This window comes from Plodia interpunctella, chromosome 27 (assembly GCF_027563975.2).
Source record: "Plodia interpunctella isolate USDA-ARS_2022_Savannah chromosome 27, ilPloInte3.2, whole genome shotgun sequence".
NCBI lineage: Eukaryota > Metazoa > Arthropoda > Insecta > Lepidoptera > Pyralidae > Plodia > Plodia interpunctella.
Window position 1 is genome coordinate 1799621 of NC_071320.1, and position 20646 is coordinate 1820266.

General features: G+C 35.3%; 2 protein-coding genes across 2 annotated transcripts in view; one reads left to right on the forward strand and one right to left on the reverse strand.

Moving 5' to 3' along the window:
- The first annotated feature begins 477 nt into the window (after positions 1–477).
- Positions 478–19221, forward strand: LOC128681334 (uncharacterized). Its single transcript, XM_053765131.1, has 9 exons — positions 478–565; positions 693–1023; positions 1981–2217; positions 2859–2946; positions 3430–3626; positions 5275–5460; positions 6162–6292; positions 8427–8676; positions 9335–19221. Exons 2-9 carry the CDS (start codon positions 728–730, stop codon positions 9366–9368), a joined length of 1419 nt encoding a protein of 472 aa, XP_053621106.1. The 5' UTR covers positions 478–565; positions 693–727; the 3' UTR covers positions 9369–19221.
- LOC128681331 (synaptic vesicle glycoprotein 2C-like) overlaps positions 8520–20646 on the reverse strand; it is a 30212-nt gene continuing 18085 nt past the window's right edge. Inside the window, exon 15 of the transcript XR_008406006.2 lies at positions 8520–8658. The gene's annotated coding sequence lies outside the window, so the exon portion shown is untranslated. The remainder of the gene's footprint in view (positions 8659–20646) is intronic.

Sequence of the window (20646 nt, forward strand, 5' to 3'; positions counted from 1 at the left end):
TCGACTTGCACATGAAATAGGGCTATTGTAAATGTACTTAGTGAGAAAGAGAAAAGAAATAAACATAAAACATTTAGATTTTGATGGTTTACTTTTTTTTACTTTATCTCTCAAATCTGACGTTGACAGTATTGTTTCTCTACGCATAATATTCTTTCTAGACTTTTTTGTTAGAAAATATTTTATTGTTCAAAGTTATAATGTAGACGTTATTATCGCCTGCAGACGTTATTATCCATTATTTATTACTTCTGTGAATACGATAAAGCAATTTTAAATGTCTTTATGATCTTTTACACGATGTTTATTTCAATATTAGTGAATTTATCATTTAGTAAAATGAAGATATTATGAAAATGAATTTAATTAAAAAATTAAGTTTTATTTTTATATTATTCTTTTTATTTTAATAAGATTCTTGACTGTTTTTTTTTTCTGGTAGGTAGTCTTAGTACGTAGTACCTTACTTACTTAATACTTTAATTTAGTATTTTATTTGCTTAAAAAGAACTTTGTTTAAAAAAGTCAGTCAACTGTCATGTGAAAAATGGAAATTGGAAATTAGGTAGGTACCTTTAGTGAAAATTAGAAAATGTTACCTAGGTACCTATACTAACTTGTATTTTCGTATTTTCCCATTAAGAAAAGGAATGAAGTCGTGAAAACCAGCTCAATAAACATACCTTCAACAGGTTCCCAATCCTGAAATCAATTGATTTTGTGGAAAATGTCGTACTCATATAATAATGACTGTGTCGGTAGTCCCTTTGGACATAGTTCGCGAGAGTTACCCATACAAGACATGCAGCAGCTGCCTACATACAACTTGTGGACTGGTTCAACATACCATAACAGAAGCGAGTTTATACCTCGTGACTTACTCTTTAGACAGAATGAGTCTCAGTCAGCGGCCGCGAACGAGGGCAAGCCAAAGCGAGTTATAGAAAGAGACATATTCAACAGGCGGATAATAACGAAAGTTTCTCTTTACAAAGAACCTGAGTTTTTCTTTGAGCCAGAGAAGTAAGTGTTAAGCCGCTTATTTTTAATGCTCCATACCTCAAAATAAAAAGTATACTTATTATAAATATCTTGTGTGCCTGTCTATCTGACCTTCACAGCTAAATTTAATTTTTCTTTCGTTTGTCTACTGGAAGAAGAAGTAGTATTTTCTGTAGAAATAAGTTGTATCTTTGTATATAGTTATTTGCTTATAGTTTCCTATTTGTAAGTTCTATATTTACACTGTTATGTTTTGTTCATAAATTAATTTATAAAATTTATAGGTTTTTTGGAATGTGCACTCTTGTCTGGTCCGATTTTAACAAATTATTAATCCATACTTGCATACTAATATTATAAAAGAGGAAATATTTGAATTTTTTATTGTAAAAATACATTTTGATAGATTCTGATGAAATTTGGCACAGAGATAGACTATACCTAGTAACCATAAACTATGACCTATTTATTTATCTATCACTATGATATGATTATGTATCACAAGACAAAGCCACACTTAGAGAGCTAATATTTATTTATCTATCAAATGTTTCTGGACTTTGACATATTGAAAGAATTTTTGATGATTAATCTCTCAAGCAGCATGTTCCTATCTCTGCTGTGATGCCCCGAAGCCCAGAGTCCAAAAAGAAATATTTTGGAGATGCAAAGATCCTAAGTAAAACTTGTAACCTGTTGTACCTTACACTACCACTACCACACAGCCCTTAGGGGTTATGGGGAACTGGGTGATATGGTCCCAGTATGGGAGGACTGATCACCCATCTGGTGCTCACACAGGCATCCCCAAAAAGCAATAATAAGTAAAAATACACTAGGTAACATTATTTTTGGTTTTTCATTTTATAGACTTGGTTTACTGGAAAAAATCCCTTTCTGGGATAAGTCTTCTTTTATAAATATCTCTTTTTCTTCTTCTTTGTGCAATAAAGAGTTTACAAACCTATTACTTTTCAGTGAACTAGAAACTCCAAGCCACGGGCCACCAAAAACTAACAGATGCGAACAATCTCAAGCAGATGTTTCGAAAGACGAATGGACTGATTTGTATTGGCGCCGCGCCGGCGTCAACACGAGCCAAGGGTCTCGAGCCATCGGGAACAGAGGAATGGCGACCAAGACCAGAGATGCGCAATTTAAGAAGATGTTTATGGAGTCTTTGGCTCAACCAATTAAGAGCAGCAAGGCGGAGAGGTAAACTTACTTAATATTTTATCTCTATCGTCCTTCAGAAACTCACTTATTATTTTATAGTTTCTCTTTCCTGGTTACATCTGTGGCTGTTACACTACTAAGCCTGGGGTCTGTGTAAAATTTTAATCATTCAAATGTTTGTAGTTTTTTTTGGCTGTAATTTTACGACCGGCGACCTGCCTGACAACTGCTGACAGGGCTATATTCAAAATTACAACACCAGAAGAAGAAATATGTTCTGGGGGCCCACACATTTTATTCTTAAGTGATGCAAGATAGGCATAGATTCAGTTTTATTATATACTATCGCCCCGTCCCTGCTTCGCTCGGGTAAAAACATAATTAATTATTCACTTAAACCTTCCTTAGGAATCATTATCTATTGGTGAAAACCGCATGAAAATCTGTGCAGTAGTTTTTGAGTTTATCTCAGACAGACTCTGTAGAGGACTTTGTTTTATAATATGTAAGGATAGACCAATAAAAACATAATAAATTATACACCTAATCCTTCCTCTGGAATCACATTGTCTATTGGTGAAAACCACATGAAAATCTGTGTAGTTGTTTTTGAGTTTCTCGAATAGACAAAACAACTCGACTCGTAAGAATAGGGATGTGAAGATGTTATATTTTTCTAGCATGATGCAGAAGATGGGTTGGCAAGGAGGCGCCCTGGGGAAGGAAGGCAACGGCATTGTGGAACCCATAGCTCCAAATATTGATTACGTGAGTTGGTTTATATTCACTAGCTTTTGCCCGCGGCTTCGCCAGTGTAAATTTCTCTGCGAAAGTGGAACAGATATAGTTTTATACACTCTTTCACCCCTCATTGTAATCATTTGCTTCTGCATTGTAGTATTTGTATTATCGGTTGTTGCCTATTATATTATCTATACATAACTAGTTACCAAACAGCGAAAGGACAATCTTGTCTTGTAACTGGTTATGTAAGTATAGTTTAGTTACCAAAGTGGACGAAAGCAATAAAACTGTAAGGGGGCTATGTTTGTGGGCGCAAAACGTAAAAACTACCGGCACGAATTTGATGTGGTTTTCAGAGTTGTGTAGCGGATGGTTTAACTTTAAATCTGGTATTGGTTTAATCGCAATTTGTTGCATAGATATATTGACAATAATAATTTATGAGTCTGTTTTTAATCGAACCAACAACTTTTAAATGAGAAGTGAAATATAGTTTTAACTTCCCAGGCACAAACAACGATAGGCTTCGGCCTTCGCACAGAGCTCCAGGCCCCGAGCAAGAAGAAGAAGTGCTCGTGCCCCAAGAAGCAGAAGGACAGAGACCAAAAAATGGAGGACTTCGTGACCAACGCACTGCTTTATATATTGGAGTTTGTGCAGAATGACTGGGAGACGGAGATCATATTTGATGTCAAATTTACCAGGTATAGCAAAGTCTGATTTTTTTTCAACCCAATCTGTCAGTGGGACAGCTGGGCAACAATCTCCCCCAAGTCTTTCCAAGCCGCTTGATTCGATGCCAAATCCAACCATTCCTTCGTAAAGCTTTGCATATCAGTGATGATTCATAGACATTCATAGACCAAGTAAGCTTTCAACACTTACTTGTACTACCTCGTATCCTCTTTCCACACCTAGGTGTCCAGTGTGTAGCTAAAATGGCTCAAAGTTCTGGCTGCGTGCGGCAAACATGTCCCGCCCAGTTCCAGTATAATTAATCTAAATTAAAAAATAATAATAATAATAATATTCTTTATTTCGAGCATCAAGACTCATACAAAATTTTTGTTAGTAAACACATATAAATAAATTTAAGAATCTAGGGTTAGTAGGTAACATGTTTACAACTGAATAATTGCACACAATTTAAATTTTTAATTTATTTAACTGTCACTACATGAAGCAAACAGCAGTGGTTGATGTAGCCGGCTCGCTATCATAGCCACCATGTAGTCGGAGCTGGCGCTGCGCTTGCGCATGCTCGCATAGAAGCAGTCATTCTGCGCCGCCGCAAACATGCCTGATGCGCTGCAAAACCGAGGCAGCCTCAACAACACCCGGAACGCATTATTATATTGAATGCGAAAAGCGTCGTACGATTTTTTTTTATAATTAGCCCACAGGGTGCTTGTGTAAAATGTAGTGCAGAATGCTCTGAACAGAGTTTTTTTGACATCTTCTGAACATCGCGAGAACCAGCGAGCTATCATGTTTGCTCTAACCGACAACGCTCTTCGCTCCCTATCTATATCGGCGTCGTCCTTGAGGTCAGGCGTCAAGACATGTCCAAGATATTTAAATTCCAATACTCTTTTTAGAGGTACGCCATTTAAGGAAATGGACGGTATGCACATATCTTTACCCCTGGCTCCAAAGACCATGACTTCATTTTTTTTATATTGTATATGAGGCCGTGTGTAGCCGATATATATAGATATGCCTCACAGATACAAAGGAGCTTTCTGATCCCGCAGATCGACGCGCTCAGCAGGGCCATGTCGTCTGCGTAACTAATATTGTTGACGTACGCCGTTCACGTGACAACCGACTGCTGAGCGCCTCGATCTAAGCGTTCACGTACAGTTTGAACAGAGATGGAGAGCTGAGCCCTCCCTGCCTCACCCCACATTCCATCCTATATGGTTCAGAGAGAGAACACATCCATTTAACATGTAAATGTAACCATAATCCTGCTAATATATTTCTCACATTCTAAGCGACACAAAGCTCTGGCAACAATAGCATTCCCAAGGAGGATTAACGTCAGGCGGGCGGCCGGTTGTAAAATCATAGCCGAATCTGAATAGAGAAATTTTAATATTATTATTATTTTGTTTTCCTCATTCATTGAGCTCAGGCGAAGAGAAAGAAGAGGCCTGGTAGAATTATATGAGAGCACGGGTGTGGTTATCAAGTGCGTTAGCGCATAATTATTATGGGGGACTATTTGTATTACAGGACTCGAGTTGAAGAAATTTGTGAACAATCCTACTCGTGTTTAATATAGCAGCTTTTTGTAAAGTTAAGTAGGTATGTATATGTTTATTGTTATCATTTGCCACTTGTTCACAGCAAAGAGCGCCGCATCCTACACCAATGCGTGAACGAACTGATCAACGAATCCGGCGACGAACTGTACGCGGGCGAGAGCAACGGCGCTCGCATCACGAACGCAGCGCAGGAGCGCGCGCTGCGGGACATTCGCCGCTACAACACGTACGTGCTCTACACCGAGAGCCACGGGCTCGTGCCTCTCAGGTGAGGGTCCGGCGTGAACCTTTATGCCGTATTGCCGTTTTGTTGTACTGCCCACTTTATTCACTAATTTCTCCTCTTTGGTTAGGAATTCCAAATTCAAATGTGTACAGCTATTTACACGTGTATTTGTGTTTCGTTCGTCATTCATTTGTTTTTTTCTTTTTTTTTGCAAAAGTGGTTCTTACTTTGATTAAATAGTAAAAATAAAAAGCAATATATTAAAAAATATACTAAACGCCAATTTCATATCTAAGGACCTAATAATAATGTGATTATTTATGGCGTGTTTACGATTTTCATATACATATATTTGAATAATTTGATGAAATTACAGTGATAGAGTATACATATAGTGGGGTATGATGATTAGTTATTACTACAGTAATCTCTAATGAAATTACTGTACGTCGGCGTAAGACGTAAAGAGATGAATTAATTCAGCCGAACTGGCATAGTCTCGATAGCTCAGTGGTCAAGAGCACTGTCCCGGATAGACAGGTGTGCGGGTTCAGTTCCCACTCGATACCAGAATGTTTTCATCTCATTATTATTTTTTAAAAAATAGAGGCACATTTGTACCAACTTTTTGTTAAATTCTAATAAATGAGATGATGCAGATTTCCAGTTTGAATTTTGTCATCAAAACAAAAAAGAATGGATCTATTGCGGATTGTGTAACAGCATAAATTGTTTGTCCCCAGACAACTGTGCCTGTACAAAGACGCGCCAGAGTTCGTGTACCTCGTGACCCCGGACGACTTCAAGGAGGAGGAGGAAGAGGAGGAGGAGGACAACCCCTTCTTGAAGAGCATCAAGAGGAACTTGGACGCAGGTAATCTATACGTTATAAAACAAATATATAATGTGTTAGAAGAGGAGGAAATAAAAATAAATTGCTTTGCTCTGAAAGAGAAGTTTTATTATCTTAGATATGTTTTACAAATACCTTACAATCTTTATTTCAAACCTTATAACTAAAAACTTACCTGAAAGTGAAACAACATTTAAAGCTATTATTTCTCCTATTTTAATCTAAATCATATTAATAAGAGGGATTATTCATTTTAACAAAAGGAAAATATCACCAATAATTGTTCATTTACTGACAGAAGTTCTGTCATGTCATAAACAAAAATAAAATAATTAAAGAAGATTTATTCTTACACTTGTATAATTGTGCTAGCCCCAAAGTAAGTTCGAGACTTGTATTATGGGATACTATCTCAACGATACTATATTTTATAACAAATCCATATATAGATAAACATCCAAGATCCGGGCCAATCAGAAAAAGATCATTTTCCATCATGACCCGACCGGGGATCGAACCCGGGACCTCTCGGTTCAGAGGCAAGCACTGCGCCACCGAGGTCGTCGTTATGGACACAGACAGAAGTCGTTATGAACACAGAAACGAGCAATTCGTTTTATTTATGGGCTTAAGCCACGGGATTCCTTGCGAGAATTATTCAAATCGATAAATATTATGACTGTTGCATCTCAGTACATCTTCGACGTACTTATTTTTGTTAAATCTAACTTACACCTGTATAAAACATTGAGCGATGTTAACAGTGTAGTCACTCGTAATAGGCATAAACTTTGTATGAACAGATTCCGACTTAAAAAGGTTAGGCGGTCTTTCGTGGGTCAAAGTGTTAAATTGTTCAATAAACTCCCTGTAGAGGCTATTAACTTGCCAATGCCAAAATTTAAATCATATATTAAAAATGCTTTAATGGCTAATGCTTATTACACGATTAGCGACTATTTAAATGATAAAAAACCTTGGACCCTTCCTAAAACTTCCACCTCACACTTGATTTTAATTTTTTTATTATTATTTATATATTTTCTTGACATGTTTATTACATATATTTTGACATTTACTTGTAAAACATATACGTGATTTGTGATCTCCAAGTGTCTGAAAGTAACATAGGTATCTATTATGTTAGATTATGGAGATCGAGTATGTCATGCACATTCAAATGGTTAAACCGGTAGCGGCGTCGTGGATCGGGTCGGGAGGTTCCCTCTATTGTGGTTGAGCTTCGCGATGGCTGACTCACGCGTCAACTCGTGAACGGGTGCTGCCGGGGGAACTGGTCAGCTCGATCTTTTATTAAAAGTTTTTTTTTTGTTTGGTTAATTATACATATATATATAAGTATATATATATTTTCCTTTCATCAGCACTTGATCACAATCATAATATGTTTCAGTATACCTTTTGACCATGTACTTTATTATGTACTTAATGTTATATTACTGATAAAAAATTATACATAAATTTATATATAAAAAATGGTAAGCCCTTCTGGCATAATAGGGACCAACACTGTTTGAATGAGTTTCTTTCGGCATTTCTTCTCAGCAGTGGTCGTTCCGAAATGCTAGTAGTTTGTAGCTTTGGTAAACATCATTTAATTTAGATTATGACGTGAAAAAGTGCCTGTGAAGGCCTAATTTCTGAATAAATGATTTGATTTTGATTTTGGACCAAGTGTTAAATGGGACACTATTAAAAATGCCCGCGCACCTTGTAGAATACCCAAAATGGGAAGGCAATGAGCAATAATATAATCAAACTAGCTTCGCCCCGGGGCTTCGCTCTCGTGGGAGCTTCGGGATAAAAAGTACTTTATGTGTTATTGTTATATTCTAACCGTGTACCAAATTTCATAACAATCAGTTCAGAAGATTTTGCGTGAAAGAGTGACAAACGCACACATACATCCATTCGCATTTATATATTCGCATTTTAGATATATATGTAGGTATTTTTTGTGGTATTTGTCTGGCCTATATTACTGATAAAAAATTATACATAAATTTATATTTGAAAAATGGTAATATATTTTTATATCGGTTCGGTAGTTTCGGAGATTACCCGCCTCAAACATACAAACGCACAAGCGCTTACGTCTTTCTAATAATAGTATAGATATATTATACCATTGCAGATGACGAAATTGATGAGCCAGGAAACCTGGGTAGACTCATCAAGTACTTCCTGGAATTCGTCCGGGACGACTCCTTCACCGAGTTCCGTTTCCTGGGCGCCTTCGACAACGAACTGTCGGAGTGTCTCGACACCTTCCTGAGGGCAGTGTCGGCCGCTATACGTGATGAGGACAGAGATCGGTGGAGGAAGGTGTTCAGAGACGAGAGTGTCAGCTTCCAGCTGATTGAGAACTGCAACGGGAGTATGGTGTAAGTATATAAGCGATATTATGCTCTATTGTGTTTGCATAAGAGACTTATTAGCTTGCCCGATCATAAAGGATGAATTGACATGTTCACACCAAGTGAAATTGAGCTTTAAGATCAGAGACCGAAAGACCAATATAGCATGGAGGAAGGCGTTCCGTGATGATAGTGTGAGCTTCCAGCTGTAACTACAACGGGAGTATGGTCTAAGTGTTTTTATTTTAAGCGAAGTTGTACTCTATTGTGTATGCATGAGAGACCAAAATTACTTGCTGCCACAAGGATTGGTCCAAATATTGACGTGAAGCAAGAAAGTTACAACTTAAGTAACGAATTTCTCTCGTTTTATAGAATAGATTTTAATGTTGTTTCCAAAAAGACATATTTTCCGTAAGATATATTTCTTGTATACAATATAATAATACATTAATTATTGATAAATAAATCATTTTTTTTTTATTATTTTTATATTTATTACTAGCTGGCCGTCCCAAATGAAAATCCAGCAGTAGTTTTTGAGTTTATTGCAAACAGACAGACAGACGCGGCAGAGGACTTAGGAAACGATAATTTTTGCTACTGTTTTCAACACTATTGACACTAAGTTTCTGGTTTATGTTGTCACTTCAAAAACGTACTCATATATTATCCCTCGTTTCAGGGTCCACAAACGCAAGAAAGACATGAAGACTTAAACAGCTCGACAAGACTTCACAAAAGCACGGTATATACAATAATTATTGCTATAGTTACAACAGTGGGAGGTTCTCGGAGCGTTTCGACCGCTGCGGCCGCGCTGTCAATACGATACGTCGATTTTTCCTTGAGTAGGGAATCGTTTCCAAAATCAATCATTCATAAAATTGACATTAACACAGTACAGATTAATTGTTTTAAAATCAGATAGCTAAACTAATTCTTGTCTTTGTTAAAATTTTAATGGGTATTTCTCAGAGCGTTTCGACCGCTGCGGTCGCGCTGTCATTACAAATTTTCAAATTTTAACAAAGACAAGAAATAATTTTGCTATCTATGTACTGTGTTAATGTCAATTTTATGAATTACTAGATGATGCCCGGGGCTTCGCTCCCGTGGGAATTTTGTGCAATATTGGATAATGTATCTTTCTAATGGTGAAAGAATTTTCGAAATCGGTTCGGTAGTTTCGGAGATTACCGCATACATACAAACTCACAAACGCTTACCTGTTTATAATAATAGTATAGATTGGTTTTGGAAATGATTCCTTCCTCATGAAAATTGACGGATCGTAATGACAGCGCGGCCGCAGCGTTGGAAACGCTCCGAGAATCACCCCAATAGCGATTTTAGTACGTAGCAGTGACGTATTTAGCTATAGGAAAATTTCTTTATTTTGCTAAAGGCCTTGCAGTTTTTTTTACTTGAATAAATTGATGAATATCACAAGCGTTTGAAAGCGGCGTGTGGCATTTCATTCGTGTCCGACATTTTTTAAAATAAAGAAACATTTCTTTTAAATTAAACATTCATAAAATTAACATCGTACCAGTATTTTACTTATTTATAAAATAGGATAATTACTGTGTATGGTACAGTTTGATAAACACTAATGAGAGCCCGCGGCGGAGTTCGAAACGCTCGTGAAATTCACCCAAATATGTAACAATGTCACTATTCGGTATTCCTACACTGTTGCTAATCGGTACAACCATTTAGAAATGTAATATTTTCCATGTTATCTCGCCTTTTTCTACTTTTTGGTACTTTTTTTTTCCCAAGAAGTAACTGATATGTAGTAGCAGTGTTACGTTTTGGGAAAATCGTTAGTTGAGTAATAAGATTTATTTTTTCGTTGAGACTTATAATAGAGAGGGGGGGGGGGTGGCTTTTGAGTACCCCCCCCCCTCCGCCTCTTGAGAATTATTTTTGAATAAGATGATAAGAAGAAGAGATGTTCGTTTTATGAATAAGATGGTTGGTATATTTTGCGGGTATTTTTGTGTTTGTTGATATTATACTTAAGCGTAATCAACTATATTCATAATATGATTATTGGCAATCATGATTACTTGTAATCGTAAAAAATAATCATGTTTTTCTTTTCATGATTATTTTTTGTCTGTAATCGGAGTGATGATGACAAAATGTAGTCTTAATTCAGATAACTTTGTTTAATTCTTGTTGGATTACATTCGATGTATTTTTTATTATTGGGATATATATATATATATATTTAAATACGTCACTGCCTTAGAATTGTTTATGTAGTACGGACGTGACGAAGACATCATTATTTCAATTTACACGTATACTAGATATTGCCCGGGGCTTCGCTCCCGTGGGAATTTTGAGATAAAATATAGCCTATAGCAATCTTGGATAATGTACCTTTCTAATGGTGAAAGAATTTTTGAAATTGGTTTAGTAGTTTCAGTTTAGAGATTATCCTCATAATATTAGTATAGATAGAAGCGTCAATCTAAATTTACGATCTATACTTACGATTTAAAAGAGATTCAACCCCTGAGCCGATTTTGATGAAATTGGTTTCGGAAATTATTTGCTTAGAATATCATCAGGCCAAAACTAATATAATAATATTATTTTTCACATTTGATATAAATATCAGAGCTATAGAGTATAGCAGAGTATTTTTTATACTACTTACGGGTATTTATCTGCGTACCTGGGTTTGCTTCCTTGGGAATTCCGGGATAAAAAGTACCCTATGTCACTCAGGAATAATGGAGCTTCATACTGGTGAAGGAATTTTGGAAATCGGTTGAGTACTTCCGAAGATTACCTTCTACAAATTTACAAACAATTGCTCTTTGTAATATTAGACTATATTAGTTTACCCCGCCCGGCCCTAGAAGGGGCAAACCCAAGAAGCGCCGGCTTGATGTCGTCAAGGATGATATGCGTGTCAATGGTCTGACAACAAGCGATGTCGACGACTGTGTGAAGTGGAGACGGAAAAGTGGGAAAGCCACACGCTCCAGCCATTGAGCGTCGGAGCCCAGGGTCCAGGAAGAAACTGGAAAAACGCTCACATGATAGAGAGAAAGTCTACATGTATATACAGAAAATGCCAAAAAATAATGTGTCTTCGTCTGGTTCTATGCTACAACTTATCCACTGGACATAAAAATTCCAATATTGGACAAAAATTGACATTCCCCAAAACATTATCTGTGGGAGCGTAAATGTGATCACAGTAGGTGCTATGAATTTGTTAGATAGAGAATGAATTTGCTCAAACATTGTTATATTCCCTTAATCATCTTATACGAATCCCGCGGAAAGTATAGTTGAATATGTAAGATAGTGCTTCTGGGAGTTAAGGGCCGGTGCAGACGTAATGCCTGCTGCAGTTTAAATTATCGAGACGATTACGAGAGTCATCTTCTCATTTTGACTTCGACAAGTTTAATAAGATAGATACAAATGTACAGACATATACCTGTGGGCTGTATTTGACGTCAAGAAGCATATTTATCAATTATCATTGATTCGTGGACCAGATGAAAGAAAAGGCGGGAGTCGTGTCGTATGGGATTGGTAGAATCGTTGACATAGGGTTGACGTAGGGAGCTAAAATCGTTAACAGATGATAGATGTAATTGGAAGCTGCTCCATAGACAACAACAATGGTCATAAACGCTTGATGTTGATGACATGATGATGATAATAAATAATTACGAATTTGAATAATTTGTAATTTGAGAGTTACAAATATTTATCCAGGTGAGCAAAATGGAAAATTTCGCAACAATAATAAAAAAAATTGTTTTCTTTTCAAATGTATTTAAGAGTGTACCGAGCGCGAGCGCACACTAGCACTACCATCATATTTTTATCAATTTCTTTTAAATAAAAGCAAATTTTAAAAATCTACATTGGACAAATTATGCTATGCTATATAAAGGACTTAATTAAAAAGTAATATAGTTTTGTATTGTACAATATGTGGACACAATTTACTGAACGCACTTTAGCGGCCACCGTTTTCCGTTTAGTAGATTGTGTCAACTGTGTCCAATATATAACTACAATACATTATATTATATACATTATACTATATAATATATAATGTATTACCTCGGTGGTGCAGTGGTAAAGTTCTTGCCACTGAACCGAGAGGTCCCGGGTTCGATCCCCGGTCGGGTCATGATGGAAAATGATCTTTTCCTGATTGGCCCGGGTCTTGTATGTTTATCTATATATGTACATGTTATAAAATATAGTATCGTTGAATTAGTATCCCGTAACACAAGTCTCGAACTTACTTTGGCGCTAGCTCAATCTGTGTGATTTGTCCTAATATATTTATTTATTTATTATTTATTTATATACATTATATATTTTTAATGCAGTCCTTTATCTAGGGAAGCATAATTAGTCCGAGCCAGATATTTAAAAAAATTCTTCTGTTTAAAAGAAATTGATAAATATATGATGGTGGCGCTAGTGTGCACTCCGCGCACTGTTAACAGTAGCGACGCGTTCTACTAGCGACACATAAGTTCTTCCGTAAGTTCTAACTTGATCAAGTGGGTCATTGTATTTGGCGATCTAACCAGGCACCCTAGTTACTTCAAATCATGCCGTAGGTCAGTCATGTGCAGTAATATCTATATTCATTGGTTCGTACTCCAACACCACAAAGTCTAAAAGTGAATGCATCTGCATTCACTTTTAGACATACATCAATCATACATCAATGTACATGTCTATAAATTTTCGTATCTTGAATTAAACCTGTTAATTATATCAAGGGGTTTGAGTGTAAGAAATTTTGATGATGGTTTAGAAATGTTTTTTTTTTTTACAAAAATATTTCAATATTTCTTTACTAATAATCGTGAAAACTATTTTACTTAATATTCTTATTATTCTACTCTTATATTTTATTAATAAATGGAATTCATTATATCTCGAGAAGTATCATGAATTTGAAAACTATATTTTTTACATATAGAAAGAGGAACGAACAAGGAATAGTATAAGCTGATAATAAAGTCTTATTCTTAGGGAAAGCTTGCAATTATTAATCGTTCGCACGGGCGTGATAAATCTACCCACGCATATTTATCGTATTTAAATAAGTGACATTTTTATTGTATTGGGCATTCGACCTACCGTCCAACGCACAGAGCTCAATATGCGATAAAAGGCGTTGCCGCGGCGTGAAAGTATGGATACACGTATACTCAATTTCAAAGAGTTTTTAACAGCGCATCGAACGGGCTCAGTCGCAAAACGTCTCTTTCGCAAAATGTCTTAATGTAAAATGTTTCTTATAATGACTGTTTGTGACAAAATAAATAAATAAAAAAATGTCCCCTGGTTGTAAAACGTCTCTTTCGCAGACTCTAAGTCCCTGGCGCGACATTTTGCGAAAGAGACGTTTTGCGCCTGAGCCGTCGAACGTCCGTGCGACAGAGACCTATAATATGTATATATATATATGGCAGCGGGATGAACGGGTATACGCGAAATGAAAGCGACAGAGATAGATGTATTATCTCAACACAAAAAGGTCGGTAATACAATACAATGGAATGAAATGTTCCCATACTGAAAAAGTACTGAATTGACGGAATAATGGACGGTTTACACGTAACAAGCTGCTGGAACAAATAATGCCTTTGAAAATAATGGCGATTCACTGCCGGATCCTCCTCTATTCTATCCCAATACGCTAGTTGTTAAACTTTACTTTTTGATGATTATTCGAAGGCCCGAACCGTGGAACACCACAACCACTTCGTGTTCCGCGGGTCAGAAAGGCTTATATCAATAAAAATACCAATGTGGAAAAATTACTGTGATGATGACTTGCTCGACAGCCACATTGAATATTACGTTTTGTGATGACTTGGAAAGTTGGAAAATATGATTATATACTTTTTGAAAATTAACTTTCCAACCAATTTTAAAACTTCTTATAAGATTCAGCTGCATTGATACAGTCTGTAAATTATAAATAAATAAATAATTATTTTCATCTAATAATATAATCTATAATCATAAATATTTTTTACAATTCTCTGACCTTGTCAACTACCCTATTGCTGCGCCTAACAGGGCCCATAAATGTACTTTAGTTATAAACATTGTTAATTCAGTAAATTATTGAGTATTGGATGCTTTCCGGAGAGTGATGAGAAAACAAATAATGTGCTAGCTTGCCACGTCGAAACCGTTCATAATATAACTATGATCATATAATGTTTCAAGACATTGTTAATTAGAAATAATTATTTTATAAATTAAGTAATTTATAAAATGAATGTGCAAACTATACTAAGTAATCTCTTAGGTAACTTTGCCCGACACAGGGTTTATTTTTAATGTATAAGAATATTAAAAACGCAAAAAAAAAATCTAATGCAAAAAAAAAAATATTTGCTAATTTATCTTGTACAGTCGGAAGTACAGTAATCTAACCAAATTTATTACAATCGCCCCTCGTACCGCGGAATAAAGATCCATATAGGAACTTGACAAGCGTTCGACTGTACTCGTCCCAAAAAATATTTTTTGTTTCACCTTTTGGTTGACAGATAGATAGTCCCTCCCAGTGTTTGAGTCCGCCTTTAAACATTATGCTTGTTGATGTTATTATCCACAGACATATTAAACCTATACTTGGAATTTTATTAATCTCGGTTTTATTATTATACCTATATTGATGACATACCCACCGAGATCAATCAAAATTCGAATCCAAGTGATAGATTAAGTATTTGTTTTAGATAAGGTTTTAATTAAGGTTCGTGCACATTGTTTCGGGCCGCAGCGGGGCGTGATGCAGGCGGCCGCTATCGCGTATTTATCGATTTCTTTTAATTATTATTAATAGCGACAAATAAGAAAAAAGTAATGGATTTGTTATACATGTAACATATTCTTTTTAACAAATTTAACGAGAATTAACTCTTGACGTTATGGTCTCGATAGCTCAGTGGTTAAGACCACTGTCTCGAATTGACACGATTTTGATTGAATTCTCGCTCGAGTCTAGACTTTTTTTTATCGTATTATTAACATACACATATTTTTCAAAATCAAAACATAACCGTTGATTTTGTTGGATACGCGATAGTATTACACTTTTCCATCAAACTATGTCTAATTTGTGGCAACTGTGTCCAATAGAAAACTATTATACTATCTAATATTATCAAAGTATATTTAAGATATAATAAAATATAGATATGTAAAACTTGCCTCAAACTCCCCCATACTAATCGTATCTCCTAATGACGACTTCGGCAGGACATGAACTTAATGAAGTTTGAGCTGATAAATCAACTCAGGTATATAAATTCAAGCTGAAAACCAGCTAGATGAGTTAATTTAAATGTATTACACACATATACTATGTAATATTGCATATTTCATACCTTGTCCGGTCCCTATTACGTGTTTTTTTTAACTTTGTTGCCCTTGTTACTACCAATCTTACTGCCACTGCCACCATCGAATCGATTCGAAGTGAGACGCAGCAAACCAACCAACTTGCGCGATTGTGACGTCGACCACTGCAATGTGATTGGTTCGATGCTTCTCACTTCGAATCAATTCGACGGTGAGAAGTGAAATGCAAACCCGCACTAAGCCCTCATTAGTTGCACTGCAATGCGGCCCGGCAGAATGTGCGTATTGTTAACAGTCAAGCCCCATTGCTCAGTTGCGCTCCGTCGTTATGACGTCCGCCGATAGACGCAGAACAACGCAAACATTGTATGAAATTTCGATGTACGTCAACGCACGTCAGTGTCAAAACGTGCTGTGTCGTCGCAACGGAGGACGACTGAGCAATGGGGCATGGCTCTATTTCTGTATTTATATTACTATATAAAGATTTACGCTTTATTAGCTCTAATGTCTGATAAATTTAAGCGGTTTTAGAATTATGAATTTTAGATGTTATCATGTTAGTGCAGTCAACGATGCCAACCAAAATTATGGGAAATTCGCCGTTATCTTCACGGCTTAAAGTACCATTTAGGGTAACCTAAATGGTACTTTAAGCCTTGACATGAGAAGCATACTGTACTAAACAGATGGACAGGTATATAATTTACCTCCACGTGACACAGTGCAATTTTAGAATAATATTGTAATATTTTTACATAGCTATCTTAAGGCGTTGTCCTCATCGAGACAAAACGACGCGAAGCGACGTTTCGACTAGGTATGAGACGTATCATGTAAGTTCACTATTTACTTAATATATAAGTACCGGTATCAGTCGCTATAACAGTGGTATACAGGGTTACTGGTATCTAACGCATAACCTTCCAAAGGCGCATAAGGTACATAGAGACTAACATCTTTTGTTCTACGACTTTTGTCTAAATGTAATAAATCCAAAAAAAATATCATTTTTTTAGTTTTTATGTTAACTCTATGTTCGATTCCGCTACATAACGCTACTGTACTGTCTCGTGTTCCTTGGCTATTACATAGAGTTAAGATGTGTAGAATCGCAAATTAGATTGTATTTTTTTTTGTGTATGAAAAAAAACACGAATCACGAAAAGTCGTAGAATAAAAGCTGTTTGTTTTGATTTACCCAAGTAGTCTTTTAGGAGGTTTTGCGTTTGATACCAGTGACCCTGTATATATCAATATGTTATTGGTTAGGAGCACACATAACCGGAGAGCAAGCATGAAAACTGATGAGTACAGAAGAGGCGAGTGAGATTTGTCAGGATCATGGTGAGTGGAAATCTTTAAGTCTTTGGTAGGCAAACACTCGCCATGTCACTCGCCCATGGGAAACAAGCGTTATAATATGTGTGTGTATGTATTGAAATCGGTATTTAAATATAAAGTTTTATGTATTTATTGATTCGCTGTTAATATTCTGACTAAATAAATAAAATAAAATCTGACCACAGTATCGAATCGCGTGGCAAACTTTATCTCAATGAGGACGCGTAGTAAATGTCCATTATAAATGTCGTGAAACAATAATTTTCTAAAAAAAAAATACAAAAAAAAAGTTCGTATTTAAGTATATACCTACATACGAAATTAATATTAAGCATGTGCAAATGCACAAAATACTAATAGAAAATGAATTGCATATGTATTTGAAAAAAGTAAATGTTAACATTCTATTTTACTTATCGTCTGTGTATAAAGAGTATGTAATAAATGAGGGCGCTGTGTCCGCTTGGCTGGCAACACTGAGTGTTTATCAACATCGTCTTGGACATTATATTTGGTGTTGCAATAACAAAAAATCGTCAACTCCGTTTTAAACTCTTTATAGACAGATTAACATTAACTGTATTTACAGTAGCCAAAACTTCAGTATACATTGTATTTATATCTCTATATAAGTAATTAGTAAACTATATACATAAAGCTTGGCAAAAAGATTATTATGAGGGCGCTATTGTACAAGAATGAATTTCAATAAATATAAAAACAAAATTAGTATAAAATCGTCGAAAAAAATTATATTTTAAACCGGCAACAGGGTCTTCAATAAGTTCCGTCTATGGTAAGCACACATCTTTTGCCAAGCTAGCTTTTACCTACTTATTATAGTATTATTATAGTGCGGTCGTGTCCATGAAGCTATAGATAATACGGGAGCGCACTAATCATTTTTGATGCAAACTGCCTTTTGCTAACTTGTTTCGGCTCCGGCCCTTTCGCAAAATGTTCCCTAGTCGCAAAATGTTCCCTAGTCGCAAAACGTCTCTTTCGCGCAATGACTATGTCTATGATAGTGACTTCGAAAAGGAAACATTGATACATATAATAAAATTGAAGAAAAGCCAAATTTGCACATTGGATTTTTTAATATTCTTCATGGAATATACTTGGTTACGTTATAGATGACGAAAATAGTCAATAATATGTTTATAACGACGGGTGTCTTGGTTTATAACTACCTATTATGATTTTGCTTTAAAAAAAAAATTAAAAATATTCTAAATTCTTGTTGCGACATTTTACGAAAGAGATATTACAAGAAAGATACATTTTACGACTAGGGGACATTTTTCGAAAGAGATGTTTTGCGCCTGAGCCTACATAAGGTAGCAAAATGTACTTTGCATATATGCAGGTATGTTGCGCATGAGGCTCTTTCATCCGTAGCCCGAGCTAGGACGCTTTAAAACCCACTTTTCATAAGTCTCCTGTGACTTAATATATAATAATAAGTAGGTAATTTATTTATTGTTACTATTTTAACCCTTTCACGGAAACTAAACGAAATACAAAAAAGTTTCATTGTTATAACGTGTGTGTAACGATGTAAGTTCCTGCAAAGGGTTAAAAGCGCCTCTAGCGTAAATTGAGACTGAATTGAGAACTATGAAACTAAATAATAATAAAAAAAAAAAAAATTGATGTTTAAAAATACCTTTCTCACGATTCTCGCTAGAGCGCGCCACTCATAGATTTTCGACCTAATATAAAACGAACTGATGGTAGTTTTAAAAGCTTTAGAAGATTTTGTAAATATTTGTACATAATTATGTTTAACTAGTGTAATATTTATTAAGCTAATATAAGACCTAGATTAACCGAGCCTGTTTTTTTATTTCACTCCTAATTCCTCTGCAATTTTTTTACCACCGTCAATAAATGATGTACCTATATCAACTCTAAAATGAATAAAGAATTTTGAATTCAAAATAGATTGCAATTCAGGGAGCGGTTAACACTTTAACTTGTTCCAATAAACTGTTTCCAACGGTAGTGAAATCCATTATATTAATTGTATAATTTTTTTAATATCATGAAAATGTATCTGTATCTCGTATGACAGTGATATCCTGTGATGTCATAATTTTGAAGTCAAAAGCTTACTTAATATACTTTGAACAAAAAATAGTAAAATGAATCGATTGCTTGTTTAAATATCTTTTATTTTATCATCTAGTCAAATTGCAAAAACGCGACGCATATATTTTATTAAGAATGAAAATATGCTGCTTGCGTTTTCAACAGTCAACGTCGAGCCACACTGTACTACGTTCTACTATTTTAATCTCAACAGATTCTCTTCCAACTTTTGAGGACTAATTGGGTTAGTTTCACAATGGTTATTATTGTGATATTATTATCAATATTTATGTACCTGCCTACCAGTAACTTGCATAATATTAAAAAAAACAGCTTTTAACTTGGGGTTCGCCCGCATATATTTTTCACGGGAAATGGACCTTTTCCCGGAATTAAAAGTATGTCCTCCGTATTTCAAGAAGATAGCTTGAGTAGATATAGCCGGAAGAGGTAACAAATCAACTTGCTTTCGCAGTTGTATTAGGATGGGATAAAATATTGGAGGAAAAATAAATAAAATCCCAGTGTGTATTGCAAATTTCAACATATTTATTTCTTAATATAATTAAATCATCCAAATACAAGTCAGTCTATCCTCGCTAATTCTTAACACGATGTCTTATCATTACAGACAAATTTCGTCAATAAATCAAAAGTACAACCCTCACTATCTGAATACAAAACCGAACATATACACATACTTTTAACACGCACACGGCGTCTGTCTGACACCTAGCCCAATTTTTCGTCCTAAGCTTAATTTTTGGATGAATAAATAATTCTCACTAGAGTTATTTCGTTCCATCAGTAAAGTGTTTGGGGCTGGAGCTGTATCAAAATAATATAAAAGAACATAATTTTTTAACGACATCAGCAGTGAACGTGTTGAGGCATAACATTTCGAGTGAACTTAAAAATAATTCGTTCAATTATACTTTATTCATATATATTTTCACTATAAATAAAAATAACTCCAATACAAACTAAATTAATTGCTAATATATTATTATTTAAATATGTGTACTCAGTCTAAGATGAAAATCTCGGGATATGTCACATTAAATAATATACAGCTACAGCAGTAGCTGTCAGTGTAGCAAAATATTATTACAAATTTCCCGTTCTTTTTATTATTTTAACACAGTGTTTTTGAATGATATTACCGAA